This window comes from Urocitellus parryii, chromosome 5, assembly GCF_045843805.1.
Source record: "Urocitellus parryii isolate mUroPar1 chromosome 5, mUroPar1.hap1, whole genome shotgun sequence".
Taxonomy (NCBI): domain Eukaryota; kingdom Metazoa; phylum Chordata; class Mammalia; order Rodentia; family Sciuridae; genus Urocitellus; species Urocitellus parryii.
The window spans coordinates 48,078,712-48,097,171 of record NC_135535.1 but is presented as its reverse complement, the minus strand read 5'-3'; the positions used below and the strand labels follow the sequence as shown (position 1 = coordinate 48,097,171).

General features: G+C 35.6%; 2 protein-coding genes across 4 annotated transcripts in view; one reads left to right on the top strand and one right to left on the bottom strand.

Annotated features, from left to right (window-relative positions):
• Positions 1-18,460, top strand: part of Rap1b (RAP1B, member of RAS oncogene family) — a 44,657-nt gene that overhangs the window by 16,261 nt on the left and 9,936 nt on the right. For 2 of the 3 annotated variants that reach the window (XM_026386666.2, XM_026386665.2), the window contains exon 2: positions 17,754-17,836. In XM_026386666.2, coding sequence (XP_026242451.1) covers positions 17,780-17,836 — 57 coding nt within the window. In that variant the 5' untranslated portion in view covers positions 17,754-17,779. Of the gene's footprint in view, positions 1-9,302; positions 9,337-17,202; positions 17,379-17,753; positions 17,837-18,460 lie in introns of all 3 variants that reach the window. The other variant, XM_077798453.1, reaches the window with a different exon arrangement.
• Positions 6,521-7,071, bottom strand: LOC144254918 (eukaryotic translation initiation factor 1). Its single transcript, XM_077798844.1, has one exon. It carries the CDS (start codon positions 6,930-6,932, stop codon positions 6,591-6,593), a length of 342 nt encoding a protein of 113 aa, XP_077654970.1. The 5' UTR covers positions 6,933-7,071; the 3' UTR covers positions 6,521-6,590.

The window sequence follows — 18,460 nt, the reverse complement described above, 5'->3', positions numbered from 1 at the left end:
TATATGGAAATGTAAAGATCAAATTCAACTAATGAAAATACTTGAGAAGACCAAAAATGGGGAAATTTATATTAAAGTTGATAAAGAATGGTGTTCTTTTCACAAGAGGAAGAACTCTTTGCTTTCTTTGCTTGTAGTGGTTTTAATTTTTAATAGGCACAGTGTTGGGTTTGTTGTTGTTGTTTTTAAAGTAGATCCTAGAATGTGGAGTGTGGACACTGGCAGTCTTGTGACTATGTAATGAAAGATGCTTGCTTCTCTTTTTATAGAAGACTTCCAATAAAAAAAAATAGGAGTAAGTAAAAAAATTATGGACACTTTTTAGGCAAATGATTTTTTGTTATGGTTTATTGTACAATACAAGCCAGTCACTGATTATTTTATATTGAGAAACTCATTAAGCTAAAAAGGTTTTGGGTTTTGTGAAATTCGTATTTCATTTCTCACGAACGGGGGGGGGGGGGGCATCAAAGTTAATTTGCTATCACCTTACAAGATACTTCATATACAAATAAACTAAAACCTTGAAACTGAGTTGAGATTTGTGGTCACCAAGTTTCTTCCTTTGTACCTCCACTTGTCTCCCCAGCCCTCATGACTTCAGTCATGCCCATATTTTTCCCCCAAATGCCCTGATCTTGCAGTGAATTCCCCCATTCCCTTAAAATAACCACTTAGTGATTTACATATCCACTAGTCTGGTTTAAATAACTACTTATGAAGCTTTATCTGACATTGCTTTACAAATAATTGTTTTCTGCACTCACCGCAAATAAAGACCATACACTATAGTTATTAAAATTATTTTTGGAATACACAGCAGATCTTTGATTCAGTATGCATGCCAGTAGAATTTACAGCTAGATATTTAATAAGGGGGAGTGGGGGGGTTGCAGAAACTGACAAGTTGTTATTTGGCACGTCCAGAGAATTCTTAGGAGCAGGGAAGAGTTGTGCACAAATCCACTGTATTTGGAAGGATCTTGAGACCACAATATTTCTTCTTGCCTATGTTTGAAATGTTGTTCTCTCCATGCTTGTAATTTAACTACCTTGCTCATCTATTGAATCAGCTGAGAAGTCTATTAGGAAACTGGTTCTTCTGCATTTGTCAGATTACTGATAAATCATTATTCTCTAGTTAATATATTCTTTCATACATGATCAAGTACTGAACCAAAAGGTTAACTACAGTAATAAACCTGGAAAACATGACCTTAAATTGCATGTCAAATTATGTTAGTAAATATTTCTGTGGAAGAGTTGGCATGATTGGTGGGAATAAGCCTTATTTACTAGCAATATTAATCCATTAGTAGGGCACAGGAAGAATTTTTTCCTACTTGAGGTATTATAAATATGGACAGAACGGAGAAAAGACTGTAAGCAGTTTGATAGCCTATAGATTCTTTTCTGACTAGATTTAAACTGGTTCACAGAGAATACCTTTCCTGGTAGAATGAGTTAAGATTGGAAGCATGTTCCATTTGTCCTCATTATTAAGAGGCAGACAAGTCAAAAAGTAAATATTATAAGCAGTATTCATTTAAAGAACTTTGTTTATTTTGTGTTACCTATTAGAAGTTTTATTCTTAAAAGAGTTTAATTTTCGAGAAGTAGTATTTGAACATCTTTTTCTCTCTCTCCAGAAAAAGAAAAAGGAAAGTTTTTGTTTTTTGTTTATGGTGTTGGGGGATTAAGCCCAAGACCTGAAACATGCCAGGCAAGTGCTCTATCTACCACAGAGACAGCCTTCCGGAAATAATTTTTATATCTGCTCAGGAGTTCCAAATTCAGTTTTTTGTGCCCACCAGATTAGTACCCAGTCCTTCTGACATTTGAATTAGTTAATTTTATTTGAAAGAAGAAAGAGTAATCCTCTGTAGCTCTTAAAATACTACCTTGGGAGTTGGAGGCGGAAAGGAGAGCTCAAGTGTCTTTTCTTCCAGTAAGTGTTCAGTAGGAGAAGTAACGTCACTTGAGTTTAGGAACTAGTAGTTAAGTATTTTTACTTAGCCCTTTCTTTATAATTTAAGATCAGAGTTTCAGGATGGGGGGGGTATTATAATTAAACAAGTTGAAGATAGAACTGCTTATTACCAACATTTTAGGAAATTTTTTACTATTATATTTATTTGGAGACCCTTTGACACAATTTTTAAAAATTTTTTTAGTTGTAGATGGACAATACTACCATGTTTTATTTATATATTTTTATGTGGTGCTGAGGATTAAAACCAGTGCCTCACACATGCTAAGCAAGTACTCTACACTGAGCTACAACTGCAGCACCTGACATTTTTTAATATGTATTTTTTTTAGTTGTAGTTGAACACAACACATTTATTCATTTATTTTATGTGGTGCTGGGGATCGAACCCTGCACCTCGCACATGCTAGGCAAGCACTCTACTGCTGAGCCACAACCCCAGCCCTCCACACACACACACATATTTTAATGCAACAAAATTAGGCTTAAAATGTTGTTTATCATTTTTCAAGTATTTGATTTTTAACTTTTTTATATTATTGAAATTTTAAAACTAAATAAGGCTGGGCTGGGGTTGTAGCTCAGAGGTAGAGCGCTTGTCTAGCATGCATGAGGCACTGGGTTCTATCTTCAGCACCACATGATTGATTGATTGATTGATTGATAGATAGATAGATAGATAGATAGATAGATAGATAGATAATATCCATCTACAACTAGAAATATTTTTAAAAAATAAATAAGGAGGGCTGAGGATGTGGCTCAAGTGGTAGTGTGCTCACCTCGCATGCGTGCGGCCCAGGTTTGATCCTCAGCACCACATACAAACAAAGATGTTGTTTCTGCCGATAACTAAAAATAAATATATAAATAAGGATAAGAGCCAATGCCTCTAAAATACGAGTTGGTTTTAATGCTATTCCTGCTCCAAGGTGTTTTCTTTTTTTGCTGGACTATAATTCCTAGAAGAGAAGTATAAGAACTTTTTTTTTTTAAACACCAAGATTTGTAGAAGTTTTATCTTCAGTTGGGATTCATGACATCTATTGGTAATTGAGGCGAATTTAAATAGTTTACCTATAAAAGGTAAGTTGTTAGTAGTCTTTAAAAAAAATCTAAATAGTTCTTTTCATTGCTGGAAATCAGTTATTACTGTCTTTAGCTAGCCTTTTGTTCATAAGCACTTCTAAGGTCTACTGTTATCTGGTTGAAATTGGTAATGACTAATATTTAACCATGTGTATTCTTTGTATATTCTTTCTCCCCTTGGCTCCCCACAGTACAGGGGATTGAACCCAGAAACATTATCCCTCTGATCTATCTCAGCTCTCTTTTTAATTGTGTTTCAAGACAAGGTCTTGTCAAATTGGCCGGTCTTGAACTTGGTGGCCTTCCTACCTTAAGACTCTCCAGTAGCTGGGCTTAGGTATGTGGCACAGTACTCAGAAACAGTGTATATTATTATTTATTTAATCTGTCCATCCCCTGTGAAATTGATTATCATCATTGTCCCTATTTTACAGATTAAGACCCCAGCATAGAAGTGACTACTCTCTAGTAAATCACAGAGATAACCAGTTCTTGGTATTCTTATGTTCAGATTTTCATGTTTGACCACTCTGGGCAACAAAGATGGTATAGTGTTGTATTGACATAAGGAAAAACTAAATTTTGTTCTTAAACCAGCCAAATGACTTTATAATGAACTGGGCTCATTTGGTTAAGGAAGTCTCTTAAATCAGGTTATTTGTTTGGTTTTACCTTAAAATACAGGGTTGTTTTATGTCATTTACAACAGGTTTGATAGGCTGGGAATGTGGCTCAGTGGTAGAGTGCTTACCTTGCACATGAGGCCCAGCACCATAAAAAAAAATTTCTAGATGAAATTATGTGCTTTTCAAACTAGTCTTAGATTCAGAGTAAAAGTTTTATTTTGATCTGCATTTTATCCTGGGTAGAATTATTTGTAGATATTCTATTATTCACTTTAACCTTTTATACAATCTGGTTTATATTTGGTTCCCTAAGTCATATTTTTTGCATATTTGGTATGTAGGCTTTTCCTTTATAGCCTTTTTATATTTTACTTCCCAGTGTTAATCTTCATAACCATTTTTTATAATCTCACATAGAACCAGTCTCTTTGGGGTAGATAGTTGAAAATAAGTATTTTCCTGAGAGATTACCTCATGCCCATGCCCTAATCTTTAGTAAGAAAGAGTATTTTCACTGCATGAAGTATCTTCAAGACTAGCAAGCCAGGAGGAAGAAAATGTAGAAGGCCTTTGCCACTTTCCTTGGTTGAATGCCCTGTAGTATTAATGGACTTGCCCAGTATGGGGTAGCCTATGAATGGGCAGATTGTTTATATTATTTTCAGCCCTTTTCTGTATTATAAGCCAGGGGGTGGTGGCAAATGACTATAATTCCAGGGACTAGGAGGCTGAGGCAGGGGATTGCAAGTTTAAGGCCAGTCTCAGCAACTTAGTGAGACTCTTTCTCAAAGAATAAAATTTCAAAAAGGTCTGGAGGGCTGGGGTTGTGACTCAGAAGTAGAGCACTTGCCTAGCACATGCAAGGCCCTAGGTTCGATCCTCAGCACTAGATAGATGGATGGATGGATGGATGGATGGATGTTTAAAAAAAAGTCTGGAGATGTAGCTCAATTGTAAGGCACCCCTGGGTTCAATTCCTAGTACCAAAAAATAAAATAAAAATCCCTATGATATTTGAAAGATGATTCTAAAATATGTAATATTAGACCACCATTACTGTTATGAAGTTAGAGAAGGAATACTTAGATTAATCTGTCATTAAACTTAAAGCAGAGGGTTTTTTTGTTTTGTTTGGGTTTGGGTTTTGTTTGTTTTTGGTACCTGGAATTGAACCCAGGGGCACTTCTCCACTGAGCTACATCCTCGGCCCTTTTTATTTTTTATTTTAAGATAGGGTCTCGGGGCTGGGGTTGTGTCTGAGTGGTAGAGCACGCACCTTGCACGTATGTGGTACTGGGTTCATTCCTCAGCACCACATAAAAGTAAAGGTATCTTATTTACCTTTATCTACAACTAAATATATATATATATATATATATATTTTTTTTTTTTTTTTTTAAAGGGGGTCTCACTAGCTTAGGGCCTTGCTAAGTTGCTGAGGCTGGCTTAGAACTGGCAGTTCTCCTGTCTCAAGTCTCCTGAGTTGTTCAGCAAAGTGTAATATATTTTTTAGTTAAGGAGAAAGAACATGATATATTTAGAAGTTCCACCCATATTTAATTCTTTAAAACCTGATACTTGTAACATTACAATTCAGAATTGAAAGGGATCTTAGGGATCAACTAGTCAAAAAGTTAAAAACTACCAGCCCAAAGTCCAAATTTTCATGCCTCAAATAGATTTTTTTTGTTACAACATTCACAATATTTTTTGAGTTTAGATGACTCTACCTGTATAAGTGTTTTCTATTATTTGACCACAGTTCACACCAATTCATAATACACCTTGCTGCTTCAGTCATGTTCTTGCCTTCCTGACAAGAAGAATGTATCTGAATGTTCAGTATTCTCCCCTTCTCTCATTCACTCATTTTACAAAGTTAACAGACAACTGAGAATTAAGTTATTTACCTCAAAGTATACAACTTTTTAAGTAGAGCCATGCCTCTTAAATCCCAAGATAGTGTTGCTTTCTACAGCCTAATGTTACCTTTTAGGAAACAATACAGTATAGTATATAATCAAGTCTTAAGATATTTGGTATAGCCTGTCAGAAAGAGGAATGATCACTGTGGGTTAGATACTAATGAAAGAATACTTCAGAAACATCCTTATCACAGCCTCCTGAGAACTATATCCTCAGTGTATGCTAATCAGGAAGACTTTATTCTGATCTGTGATTGTTCTTACTATATAGGGGGAAGAAAGACATGAATATACTCATAAAAGCTGATAAAGGAAATCAGTGAATAGCATTTTGTACATACAGAAAAACAGTACCTCATAAGGCCAACTACATCTAGATTCCTCCAAAAATATCATTTATACCTCTATTAGCAGAGGAAGAAGGGTCATTAAAGCCAGGAGCTCTCCAGTGGATTCTGGATAAATCTTCAACTCCCAAATCCAAATGTAATTTCAGCCACAAATTAATTGACATGCTACCAAAGATGATTAATAAATGCCTAGTAGAACAAAGTCTAGTGAAAGAATATTTTGGTAAAAACAGGATGTAAATATTAGTCCATTGACAGGAAGTCTTGGGTACTTAGCTTCAGGTAGTTCTTTTACCTTATCTGAAGTCCTTAATAACAACCCAGTTCATCCACTCCTATACCGTTCATCTTTAACTTGCCTTGTTTGATTGGTTTTTTGTTTGTTTGTTTGTTTGTTTGTTTCCCATTCTTTTTTTTTTTTTTTTTTTTTTTTTTTTTGGCTCTTTTCAGTTTATTGCATGAAGGAGTTACACTAGTCCAAGTTAAAAGCGGACCCCAAATGGTTACATTATACAAGCTGTGAGGTTTTTAAACTTGTGACAAGGGACAGAAGGGGAATTCTACTCATTGCAAGGAAATCCTCACTTAAGCTTCAGTGAGCCACAAGCACTTAAAACCCATGAACCTTCAGCTGATCGTCCTTAGCCAGTCCAATCTCTACCAGGAACTGGCATATGTTCTTGCGCTGGTCACCCTGTAGCTGAATTACTTCTCCATATTCTGGATGCTCAATTACAGTACCATTGCAGGCAAATTTCTTCTTAAACGCCTTCACTAGTTTCTTTTTATCGTAATCATCAGCGATCCCTTGGACAGTAGTAAGGGTCTTCCTGCCGTTTCTCTGTTGAATTCTTATATGGATATAATCCTCAGTGCCAGCAGGAAGCAGGTCATCACCCTTACTTGCATCAGCAAAGGGGTCGAAAGAGTGGAGGTTCTGGATAGCGGACATACGATACGATTCCTTTTCCTCGGTGGAAACGGCCTGCGGAAGGCGGCTGCGGGAGAAGGCGGGCGGGGGAGACGGAGCGTCGGGAAGCGAGGGGGCTCGAGGGGGAGGCTGCTGAGTCCTCGGCGGCGGCTCAGTGACTGGGGCCTGTTTCCCATTCTTTATACTGCTAATTACATCTTGACATATTTTATATTGGCTTTGTTTTTCTTCCTTTAGATAGAAAATTCTGAGGACAAACTCTTTTGTTCACTACTTTAGTCCTATTGTCTAGAACAGTGTCAGGCATATAGTAAGCACACTTGCATATATTTGTTGATGTAGAATATTGAATGGTAAATTATAGTAGTCTTGATGGAAGCTGTCATTTCCTAGATTTTCTTTTCCAATCCATAGATTGTAGTACAGCTTTAGTAAATTGATTGAACTACAGCTTTAGTAAATGTTCACACCAACTAGTTAAGCGAGAATTTTGGTTTGTTTGTTTGTTTGTTTTAACATGTAAGCCTTTTATTAGGATTTTTAATTTGCTTGATTATTTTTAGAATTATTCTTGTTCATAATTTAGATCAATAATTTGGATCTACAGTTGGGTCTTATTAATGAAGAATGTTAATAGGTAATACAGAATGGTAAATAATTGAATCAGTTATTTGCTTTTTGATATGACTTTAATAACAGTGGAATATATTTAGAATAAAGCCATTTCTCAACTTTTTTGTTTGACTTATAAATATCCAAGATTTTCTGCTACATCAGAATCATTATGACATTCATTATTTTGTCTTCTTGTGAAAATACCACAAGTATTTCATGAAATAATATCTTAGATAAATTTATTGAACTTAGTGTAAAATAGGATTATGTCTTTTTGCCACTTTTCATTTTAAGCAGTTATGAAACAACCACTGAAAACTGACTCTGGAAGTAGCTGTAGGAGGTTTTGTTTTTATGTTTTTGCTGTGGTTTGCTCTAGGACTAGAACTAAACAACTTCTTAAATTGGTAAAAAGAATGTGAGCAAAGCTAGTCTATAAGTAAGTGGGGGAAAATATAGAAATAATAAATAAACAACTTTTAAATGAATGAATCAAGTGGCCTATAATCTCAGTGGCTCGGGAAGCTGAGGCAGGTGAATCGCCGGTTCAGAGCCAACCTCAGCAACTTAACGAGGCCCTAAGTAACTCAGTGAGACCTTGTCTCAAAAAGGGGGGGGAGTAGGAATGTGGCTCAGTGGTTAGGTGGCCCTGGGTTCAATCCCCAGTACCAAAAGTAATAATGATAGTGATAATGACCTTTTTAATGTGGGGGATCAAACCCTGGACCTCACACACGATGCATGTGCTCTACTATTAAGCTATACCCCGAGCACAAAAATAATTTTTTGAGACATTATAAACATTTATACATTTGGAAAAGTAGATTAAAAATGTTGAAATTTAACAATAGTGAAACTTTGTTTTGATAGTTTTCTTTAAAAATTTAACTCATTTACCTCATCTATAATCTTGGACAAACAAGGTAAACGATACTTCACATTTATGATTATATAGAAGCTGTCTTTTTTGCTGATGAAGGAATGTGTCTTATAGTGGCATTAGTGGTAACATTATAAGTTCATTTTGTTTGTTTGTTTGTTTGTTTTTTAGTTTTTCGGCAGACACAACATCTTTTTTTTTTTTTTTTTTTTTTTTTTTTTGTATGTAGTGCTGAGGATCAAACCCGGGCCGGGCCTCACGCATGCCAGGCGAGCCACATCCCCAGCCCTATAAGTTTACTTTGTAAATACATCCAACTTTTACAAATAATTATTGTTTATAAGGAGCAACATAAAGACAGCCTATGTAAGCCAACAAAATCCTGCCACATGTATTGGAAGTTCAAATTAGAACATTTTACAATCAACAAAATAGCACCATAATTTTTGAACTTTTATGATGGTGTTGACTTTAACTTCTCGAAGGTTGTTAATTCTAAAACTTTTTTCAGATATTTTTTAGTTGTCAATGGATCTTTTATTTAATTTTATTTATTTATTTATTTATTTATATGTGGTGCTGAGTATTGAACCCAGGGCCTCCACATACCAGGCAAGTGCTCTACCTCTGAGCCACAACTCCAGCCCAGACTACAGAAAATTTTTGCCAAGTAATACCTCCTAATAGAATTCTGTTAATAATTTCTAATATTTAGGTATCCTAATTTTTCTACATCCTTTTTCTTCAGACCTTTATTTTCTGCTAGTGTACAAGTAGATAAAAATTAACAGGTGTCTCAGAAACAGTTGTTTACTTGTGGCAAGCTAGTTAAAGTACTTAGAATTCAGGTTCTCTTAGAATTGAAGTTGTCACCCTGTTTTGTCTTTTCTTTCCAGGTAAAATTTTCAGCTTGCTAATTGAATTAATAAGGTAAATATTGCTTGGATGTAAGAGAGAAACATGTTGAAAATGTCAGTATTTATGTTGCTTATGGAGTACTTTTCTATAAAGCACTTAAAATAGGTTTAATTTTGTAATTTTCAGTAATTAAATATTCCTTAGCCTTTTAGGGAAGAAGTGTACTAGTAATTAAGGTTTTATTTAAAAAAGGGGGGCTTAAAGGAAATCTAATTGATTCTTTTTTTTTAACATTAGTTGTAGATGGACACAATATTTTATTTACTTATTTTTATGTGGTGCTGAGGATCAAACCCAGTGCCTCACGCATGCAAGGCAAGAGCTCTATCACTGAGCTACAACCCCAGCCTTCTAATTGATTCTTTAACACTTATCTGTTTCTTTAAACACCTATCATCACCATTAGTATATCACTTATCTGAAAAATACTTTTCTCTGCCAACATCCGTATTTTTAAATCATTCCTTGAGAGTTGAACAGTTAAACTTGGTATTTTGAGATTATGGTTTGGTTTGATCTTTTTTTAGGTGTAGATGGACACAGCACAATGCCTTTATTTTTATGTGGTGCTGAGGATTGAACCCAGTTCCCACCTGTGCAAGGCGAGCGCTGTACGGCTAAGCCACAATCCCAGCCCCTTATTTACTTATTTTTTTATGTGGTGCCAAGGATCGAACCCAGTGCCTCACGTGCTGGGTAAGTGCTCTACCACTAAGCCACAGCCTCAGACTTTTTTATTTTGTGACAGGTTCTCACTAAGTTACTCATGCTAACCTTAAACATGATATCCTCCTACCTCAGTCTCCTGAGTGGGTGAAATTACAGTTGTGTGCTACCACTCCCAGCTGCTTGTTTGTTTATTTGTTTGTTTAATATTATTGTTGTTTTTGTAGTACCAAGGATCAAATCCAGAGAATTGTGCAAGCAAGACAAGCACTCTTAGCTGGTATTTTTCAGGTTTCAAATGGCCACTTTTAAAAAATGCCCATGGCAACACTCTTAAATTATAATAACATGGGGGTAATTATAAGAGAACTCTGTAACTCCTCTTCTACCTTCAGTTTTGTGTAAATTTTCATTTGTATTTTATACAGTTTTTGTTTACTAATAATGAACTATTGAAAAACATAAGCAAACAGAAAAGAAAAATAGTCATCCCACCACTAGTATGTTTTTAAAATTTCAGGGAATTTGAAGTTTATTTTATGGTAATCACCTTTTGTGGGAGGGGTATGTTCCAAAGGTAGTACAGAATTTTTTTTTTTAATTATATATAACTATAACCCAATGCTTTCTCATACTACACATTGCTGTCAGTTGAAACACATTTTCTGGTCACGTCTTCCAGCTACAAATTTATTGTATTTTCATCTTATCTAAGCACCTGTCACTCATTGGCCATAACTTTTTCGATTTGAACTGCAGAGCAAAACTAACGCAAATTTCTTTTTTCTTCAGTTTTGTGGCTAGAAGGTTCATTTTCACCATAGATCATAGCAACCTCAGCGTACATTTTTCCCCCTTGTTAAGTTCAGGATTTTCATCTAAATTTAAAGAAAGCACTTTGCAGCTTATCTTGGGCATGTCAGTCGCCAGTATCATACTCTTGGCATTTTGGGGCCATTTTTAAGTAAAGTATGGGTTATTTGAACGTAAACACTGAAAGATCATAAGAGTTGAGCTGATAACAAAGATGGCCACTAAGTGGCTACCAAGTGACTAACTGGATAGGTAGCACATGCAGTGTATATATGCTTGCCCAAAGGATGATTGACATCTAGAGTGGGATAAAGTGCTACAGCAGATTTCATAATACTACTTGTAATAGTTAGCAATTTAAGACTTAATTAATTGTTTATTTCTAGAATTTTCTAATAAGTATTTTTGGACTACAGATATTTTGCAAAGCAAAGCCACAAATAATGGCGGAACCACACTACATTACAATTTCAAAGTTTTTTCAGTATCCTTGAAGTAATAATACTGGGCATCAAAATTAGTCTGCATAGAGTTTACCTAAAATAGTTTTAGCCTGTGCATTGCAGCTCTTTGCTCATCAAGCGAAAACTTTCTACATCAAATAAAACTATAATTATAGAAGCTGTCTTTTTTGCCCTCATTTACATTCTTAAATGTTTTCTTGAGCTAGCAGATAAAAGGATAGAGCAGTGATTCCAACTGAGGGCACATCCCTTCTGCTTCATTCTATTGAATGTCAGTTCAGACCATTGCTATTTATCACTACTACATTTCTAAAAGTTACCTTTCGTTGACTTACCGTGTGCAAAGTATCATGCCTGTGACTATTATGAAATTACATTTCTTCCTTACTTTATTGAGCACATGTTATATTCTAGGCACTAGGTTTGGGGGATATGTCAACGTAAGTAAAACAGACCAAAATCTTTGTCTTCATGGAGTTTGTTTTATTGGATTTTTTTTTTGGGGGGGGGTTATGGGGGATACTCGGGATTTAATCCAGGAGTTACATACCCTAGTTGTTTTTATTTTGAGACAGGGTTTCACTAAGTTGCTGAAGCTGGCCTCAAACTTGGGATCCGCCTGTCTCAGCCTTCCTAGTTGCTGGGATTACAGGTGTGCGCCACCACACCCAACTAGTTTACCATTTTTTGCAATCCCAGTTTACAATCTTAACATGTAGGTAGTACTAAATCCATTTTACGTAAGGAAAATGAGGCTCTGAAAGGTTTCATGACTTCCCCAAGATTATATAAAACTACGTTCAAAACTCAGGTGTCAGGGGCTGGGGATGTGGCTCAAGTGGTAGTACTCTCGCCTAGCATATGTGAGGCACTGGGTTCGATTCTCAGCACCACATAAATGTAAAATAAAGGTGGTGTGTCCACCTGAAAAACTAAATATTTTTTTTAAAACACTCAAGTGTCATAGCTATGCTATGCTGTCAAAATTGTCCCCCATTGAGGCTCTATGAAAAAGAATGGTTAATTTCAATATCTCAGATAGTAGTTATCACAAATCCCATTGAAAAATTTTATGTGACTTTCCTTGTCTTAAAATTGTGCGTGAAATTTTAAGATATTCACACATTTCAAAGTACTCATTCTTAACCTGAATCAACATTTGAACAGGAAGGCTTGCTTACAGCTCACAAATAAACAGGCCAACCAGTGACAGTGTTCCTTATTGAACATACTTGTATTTTCTGCTAAAACTAGATGCAACCATCTTTGAAAACAGAACTAGTAATGGCCATTGCCACTCAGATTTGGCATTCACAATGTTAGTGAATGTTAGTTCATTCTTAGAGTCTTTTCAAGGCTGATGTGTTAGAAAGTACAGATTTTAAAAATAGAGGGGCTGAGGGTTATAGCTGATAGACTGTTATATAAGTGATAGAGTACTTGTCTAAGCATGTACATGGGTTCCATTCTCAGCACCACAAGAAAAGTAAGTTCTTTATCAGCAAGTCAGCTGTATTTTGTCATATTTTTGTGTTTGAAAATATTCATTTTGGCCTTATTTTACTGTTTGAAAATAATGTTTTTTATTTTTAGTTGAGATGTAATAATTATACATATTGATAGGGTACTGTGACATTTCAATACATTTATTTACAGTATGTAATGATCAGTCAGGGCAATAGGCATATCTGTCACCTCACATGTTATGGTTCCCGTGTGTTGGCAGCACTCAAAATCCTTTCTGCTAGTTATTTGAAATTCAATTGATTGTTGTCAACCACAGTTACCTACTGTACTAAAATAGAAAACAAGAAAAAAGAAAACTTAGTGGTATAGTTATTAAAATCAAAACAAGTTTATGAGCATTATTTGAACCAAACTGAAAGCAGTCCAGATGCCTATCAACTGGTATGAATGGGTAAAGAAAATGTCATACATCCATAAAATAGACATTTTAATCAGTAGTAATAAAAGTAACAAGTTACCAGTAGACAATAATATGGAAGAACCTGACTCATTGTGTGTATATGTGTGTGAGAGAGAAAGATAGATACTGGGGGTTGAACCCAGGGCTTTGCATTTGTGAGGCAAGTGCTCTACCACTGAGCTACATCTCTAGCGCCTCATTTTAGCAACAAGTAATATTCATGGATAAAGGTAGAAATGGGGAAATGTCCTACCTATCATTAAGAAATGCAGCTTCCACCACCAATTCAATTACCCTTATTTGTGAGATAAGGAAATTAAAAAATTACTTTAAAAAAAGACAATTCCCATAAATGTTTCCTTTTAATACTTAATGTTTTTAAATGGTGATTTTATGTTGGTTCAGTCAGTTGTGTTATGTTTGGGGTTTCATCACTCTAAAAGATTGCCTGTGACTAAGGTGGTCGATCCCACCTCTACTCCCAGGAGAGGAAGGATAGGGAACTAAGTGCTGTTTCCCTTGAAGCACCATTACTGGACAGATTTTTAGATTGTGCTTCAGTTTCTTGGTAAACATGAAACATTGACTCTTGCAGTTTGAGTGAGGGTCCTCGTCCATAGGCTTCCATTTCTTAGAAAACAGTGACATTTAGGTTTAGGTTTTTTTGGTAACTAGTTTATTTTGTAAGGCTCTATGAAAATCTTAGCCACTATAGGCTTTCTAAATTAATTCATCCCTAAAAAAAAATTCTCTAATAGTGTATTTCCTAAATAGGTTCTTATTTTCTAAAGGTCAGTCTTTAAAATGGATTGGTTAATTTCCTATCCTACTGTTAAACATTTCCTTGTATTGAGGGACTTAGTAATTAGTTGGTGTAGATCTGGCATTACAGAACATAAGTAGCTAACAGATTCCTGAATTCTACAGCATATTTCTTTCAGTCTTTTTGAGGTTTGTGGAAATTCTTGACAATCAAGATCAACTAAGTTCTAAGCCAGAATTTAAATTCAGTTTCTATAGATAATGCCTTCTATTCTAGCAGTTTGGAGGGGCTTTTGTATAATTATTTCTTTCTAAGAAACCCACAAGAAAGGTAGTTTATTTCACAGATAAGGGGGAGAAGGAGCAGAAGGAGGAGGAATAGAAAGAATATGTACATAGTATAAAAAGAATGATTCAAGATTTCTGAAGGTTTGAGCAGAGGAAAGTATCTTAGTCATTTTTAGTTTGAGGCCTCAGAATACCAGTTGAAGTTGATTACTAAACGAGCACAATGATATACACCTGTAATCCCAGCTGTTTTGTGGGCTGAGGTGGGAGGATCACAAGTTTAAGTCCTCGGGCTTAGCAGACCCTGTCTCAAAAAGGGGCAGGGTTGGGGCTGGGGATATGGCTCAAGTGGTAGCGCACTCGCCTGGCATGTGCGGGGTGCTGGGTTTGATCCTCAGCACCACATAAAAATTAAAAAAAAAAAAAAAAAAAAAAGATGTGTCCACCGAAAACTACAAAATAAATATTAAAAAATCCCCCCCCCTCCCTCCCTCCCTCCCTCTCTCTCTCTCTCTCTCAAAGGGGGGGGGGCAGGGTTATAGCTCAGTGGTAGAGCACCCTGGGTATAATTCCCACTATCCGCCTCCCCCCACACACACACACCCAAGTTGATTATTGAATGGCACTTTGTTTCATAATTTTTAAGTAGTTATATTCTTAAACTATTATGATATTTGAAAAGTCAGCCCTAACTCCAGTTAATGATTTTTATCATTGACCATGTAAATATAGAAGTTAAGGTTATTTAGGGAAGTATAAAAAAGAAAGGAGTTTTTCTAAGAAGTGGTAATGATTTGGGGGTTTTGTTTTATACCAGAGATTGAACTCAGGTACACTTAAACCACTGAGCTACATGTCCTTTTTATTTTGAGACATGCTCTTGGTAAGTTGCTGAGGCTCACTTTGAACTTGAAATCCTCCTGCCTCAGTCTCACAGGTTGCTGAGATTGTAGGCTTGTGCCACCATGCCTGGGCTGATTATAGCTTTGACAGTGTAACTCATGATAAATAAGAAAGTGGTTACTAAAGAAAGTTTCTTGGGATAGTTGGAATTTTTTTTAATATTTATTTTTTAGTTTTAGGTGGACACAGTATCTTTATTTTATTTTTATGTGGTGTTGAGGATCGAACCCAGCGCCCTGTGCATGCCAGGTGAGCATGCGCTACTGCTTTAGCCACATCCTCAGCCCCACACCTTGGAATTTTCTGGGTGATAGAAATGTTTTGTTTTGTTTTGTTTTTGTTTTTGTTTTTTTAATATTTATTTATTTATTTAAAGAGAGAGGGAATTTTTTAATATTTATTTTTAGTTTTCGGCGGACACAACCCAGGCCGCACACATGCCAGGCAAGCGCGCTACAGCTTGAGCCACATCCCCAGCCCCAATATTTATTATTTTTTTTAGTTGTAGTTGAACACAGTACCTTTATTTTATTTATTTATCTTAACGAGGGGTGTGTCTATAGGTTACACATATGTTGGCATAAGTAATTCTTAAGATCTGTTTGTTTCACTGGATGTAAAGTGTTCCCACAAATTAAAAATTTTGATTAGTGTATTCAAAAAAATTCTCAGGTTCTCAGACAATCAAATGCTAGGGAGAGGCCATATAATTAACAGCCTTGCAATTACTATGATAATGGGCTCAACAGAATAATTATAAAGTGGTTGCTATCAGTGTTTCAAGTTTAACTTAAACAGTCACTTAACCTTTTCCCAAGTTGGTTACTGGTTTTAAAACACTTGAGTGTTCCAGGCCAGCTTGCATTGGATTAGAAGTTTTCTGGGGCTTGCATTGCCATTTGTTCCCTGTGGAGCAGCACTTTCTTATTCAGTAAATAGAAATAAAACAACCCAGGACAAAATAAAACATGGAGGTACATTTTTTTTCATAAATAGATGAATAAAAGTCAACTAAGTAGATGAAGAATTAAAACTAATGACAAAAATAGTTACTGTATAGTACAATTCCACATCAAAACCTAAAGGCTTCATTGCCTTATACAAAAACCTACATGGTTACAAATCCTAATACAACAACTAATTGAGGAATATAAGCTCAAGGAACCAAATTGGAGTGCCCATTAATGTTGAGATAAGTTAAAGAACAAGTTGGACAGGAGGAGCTTTTTGGTAACCTGTTTCAAATGATGCCAAATCTTGTTCTTAAGTAAACTGAAATGATGATATAATATTCAGTATCTGATATAATACAAACCTGATTAATCAAAACATCATCCTGGGCAAAGCAGACTACTGGTCTTATAGGGTTTGGGGGAATTATGAAATTTAAAGATCCGTAAACTTTCAAAGACTAGGAGTGAATGTCAGCTGAGGAAGCACTGTCACTCAAGTGAGACATGGTTGGCATTCAGATGTTTTCATTGAAGTGAGTCAATTTTTGTCTGGCTGACTTTCAGGAGTAAGGAATCATCACTGTTTGGTTGTTTACAGAAGCATTCTGGGATAAATTTTTATTGGTTGATTAAATTTGTTTAAACTAGTTCTAGGCTTGTTGCCATGGAAGAACTGTCATCTCTTGATTAAGAAGGTTTAAAATCTGTTCTGGTGACTGCTTTTATACTGAGGCTACTGACCATTTAGTTTTTTCCAGGAATGTGAGAACTTTTTATTTTCATGTAATGTCCCCTCCTGGAAATTTTGAAAATCATCTTTTTTTAGTATAATATTTCATAATGATAAGCCTTTGTAAGGGTTGTTTCTGTTTGACTTCATTTTTATTTTCATATTTTATTTTCTTTTGGTTTCCACTTTTTATCATACTGAATACTCAATAAACTTTTTTACAGACTAGGAACTCATATTCTTCAGTTCTGCTTCTGATTCCACATGATTTTCAGGTTCCCTTTGTGTACCTTTCCCTTATTTTAGGAATATGTATTTGGGTTTTTTGCTCTCTCTGCCAGCTTATTTACATTTACCATTTATCTATTCCAGGGATTGACCAGGTAAATAGTTTAGGCTTTATGGACCAGATGGCCTCTTCTGCAACTAAACTCTCCAGACAGTACACAAACGTGTAACTGTGTTTCGTTAAAACCAGTGTAGGCTGAGCATGGTGGCTCACACCTGTAATCAATCCCATCGACTCAGGAAGCTGAGGCAGCAGTATTGTAAGTTCCAGGGCAGCCTTAGTAACTTAGTAAGACCCTGTCTCAAGCGGGAGGTGGGTTGGGGCTGGAGTTGTAGCTCAGTGATGGTGTATCTAGCACCTCAAAACAAACAAAAAGAAAACCCTTTATGTAGTACTGGAAGGTTCAGCTTTCCTGGCCTGAGTGGGGTCCTGGGTTTAATCCCCTCAGCACTATCCAAAAAAAAACTTTGTATAACAAAACAGATGATAAACTGCTTTGTATGTAGTCCCTGTCCTATCCCATTCATCTTTCTAGAGTGTTATATGTGTATGAACTAGTTGCACTAAAAATGAATTTATTTGTTTGAATGTCTTATTTATATAAAGCTTAAATTATTTTTTCTTCTTCAACAAGGTACTCAATTTTGACAAGTTTGCATCATGCGTGAATATAAGCTAGTCGTTCTTGGCTCAGGAGGGGTTGGAAAGTCTGCTCTGGTAAGTTATTCTCAAGGAACCTAACCTTTTCACACCAAGCTGTCTTTTTCCTATTGAGTTTTAGATTTCATTATTTGTATTTGTTAAAGTGATAATAACTTATGATGCAATATTTTTCTTATAGTTTAGTGAATTTTTAGTTATATCTGGCTGGATTATATTTGAGGTATGACAGAACATAGTTTGGGCTAAGTACAGAGAATGAGAGCATATAAATATGTGTCTGCATTTGAGGACCAGATAGGAATGGGGATTTGGGGATTTTCCCTTGTGAGTAAGCTTATACTATATATATTATGTTAGAAATGTCAAAGCTTATAAAAAGTCATTTTCTTTCTCCCTGGTGAGATAAACCATCTTACTTGGCCACTTCAGGTGGCCACCTAGCAAAGAATTTCATGTTTGAATCCAATTAAGTGTACATAATATGGTATGAACTACTTTTTCAATTGTATCTAAAGTAATGGAGAAGTATATTGATTGTATGTAAGTTTATACATAAAACTATAATACCCAATGCTATGTAAATAGCTTTCATACTGGATTGTTTAGGAAATCTGCTCACAATAGGTAGGTGAATTCCTGTGTCCGATAACACAGCATATGACAGTAAAACAATGTGCA

Coding starts and splice junctions, on each gene's coding strand:
- LOC144254918 (XM_077798844.1), bottom strand. CDS start 6,932: ATGTCCGCTATCCAGAACCTCCACTCTTTCGACCCCTTTGCTGATGCA.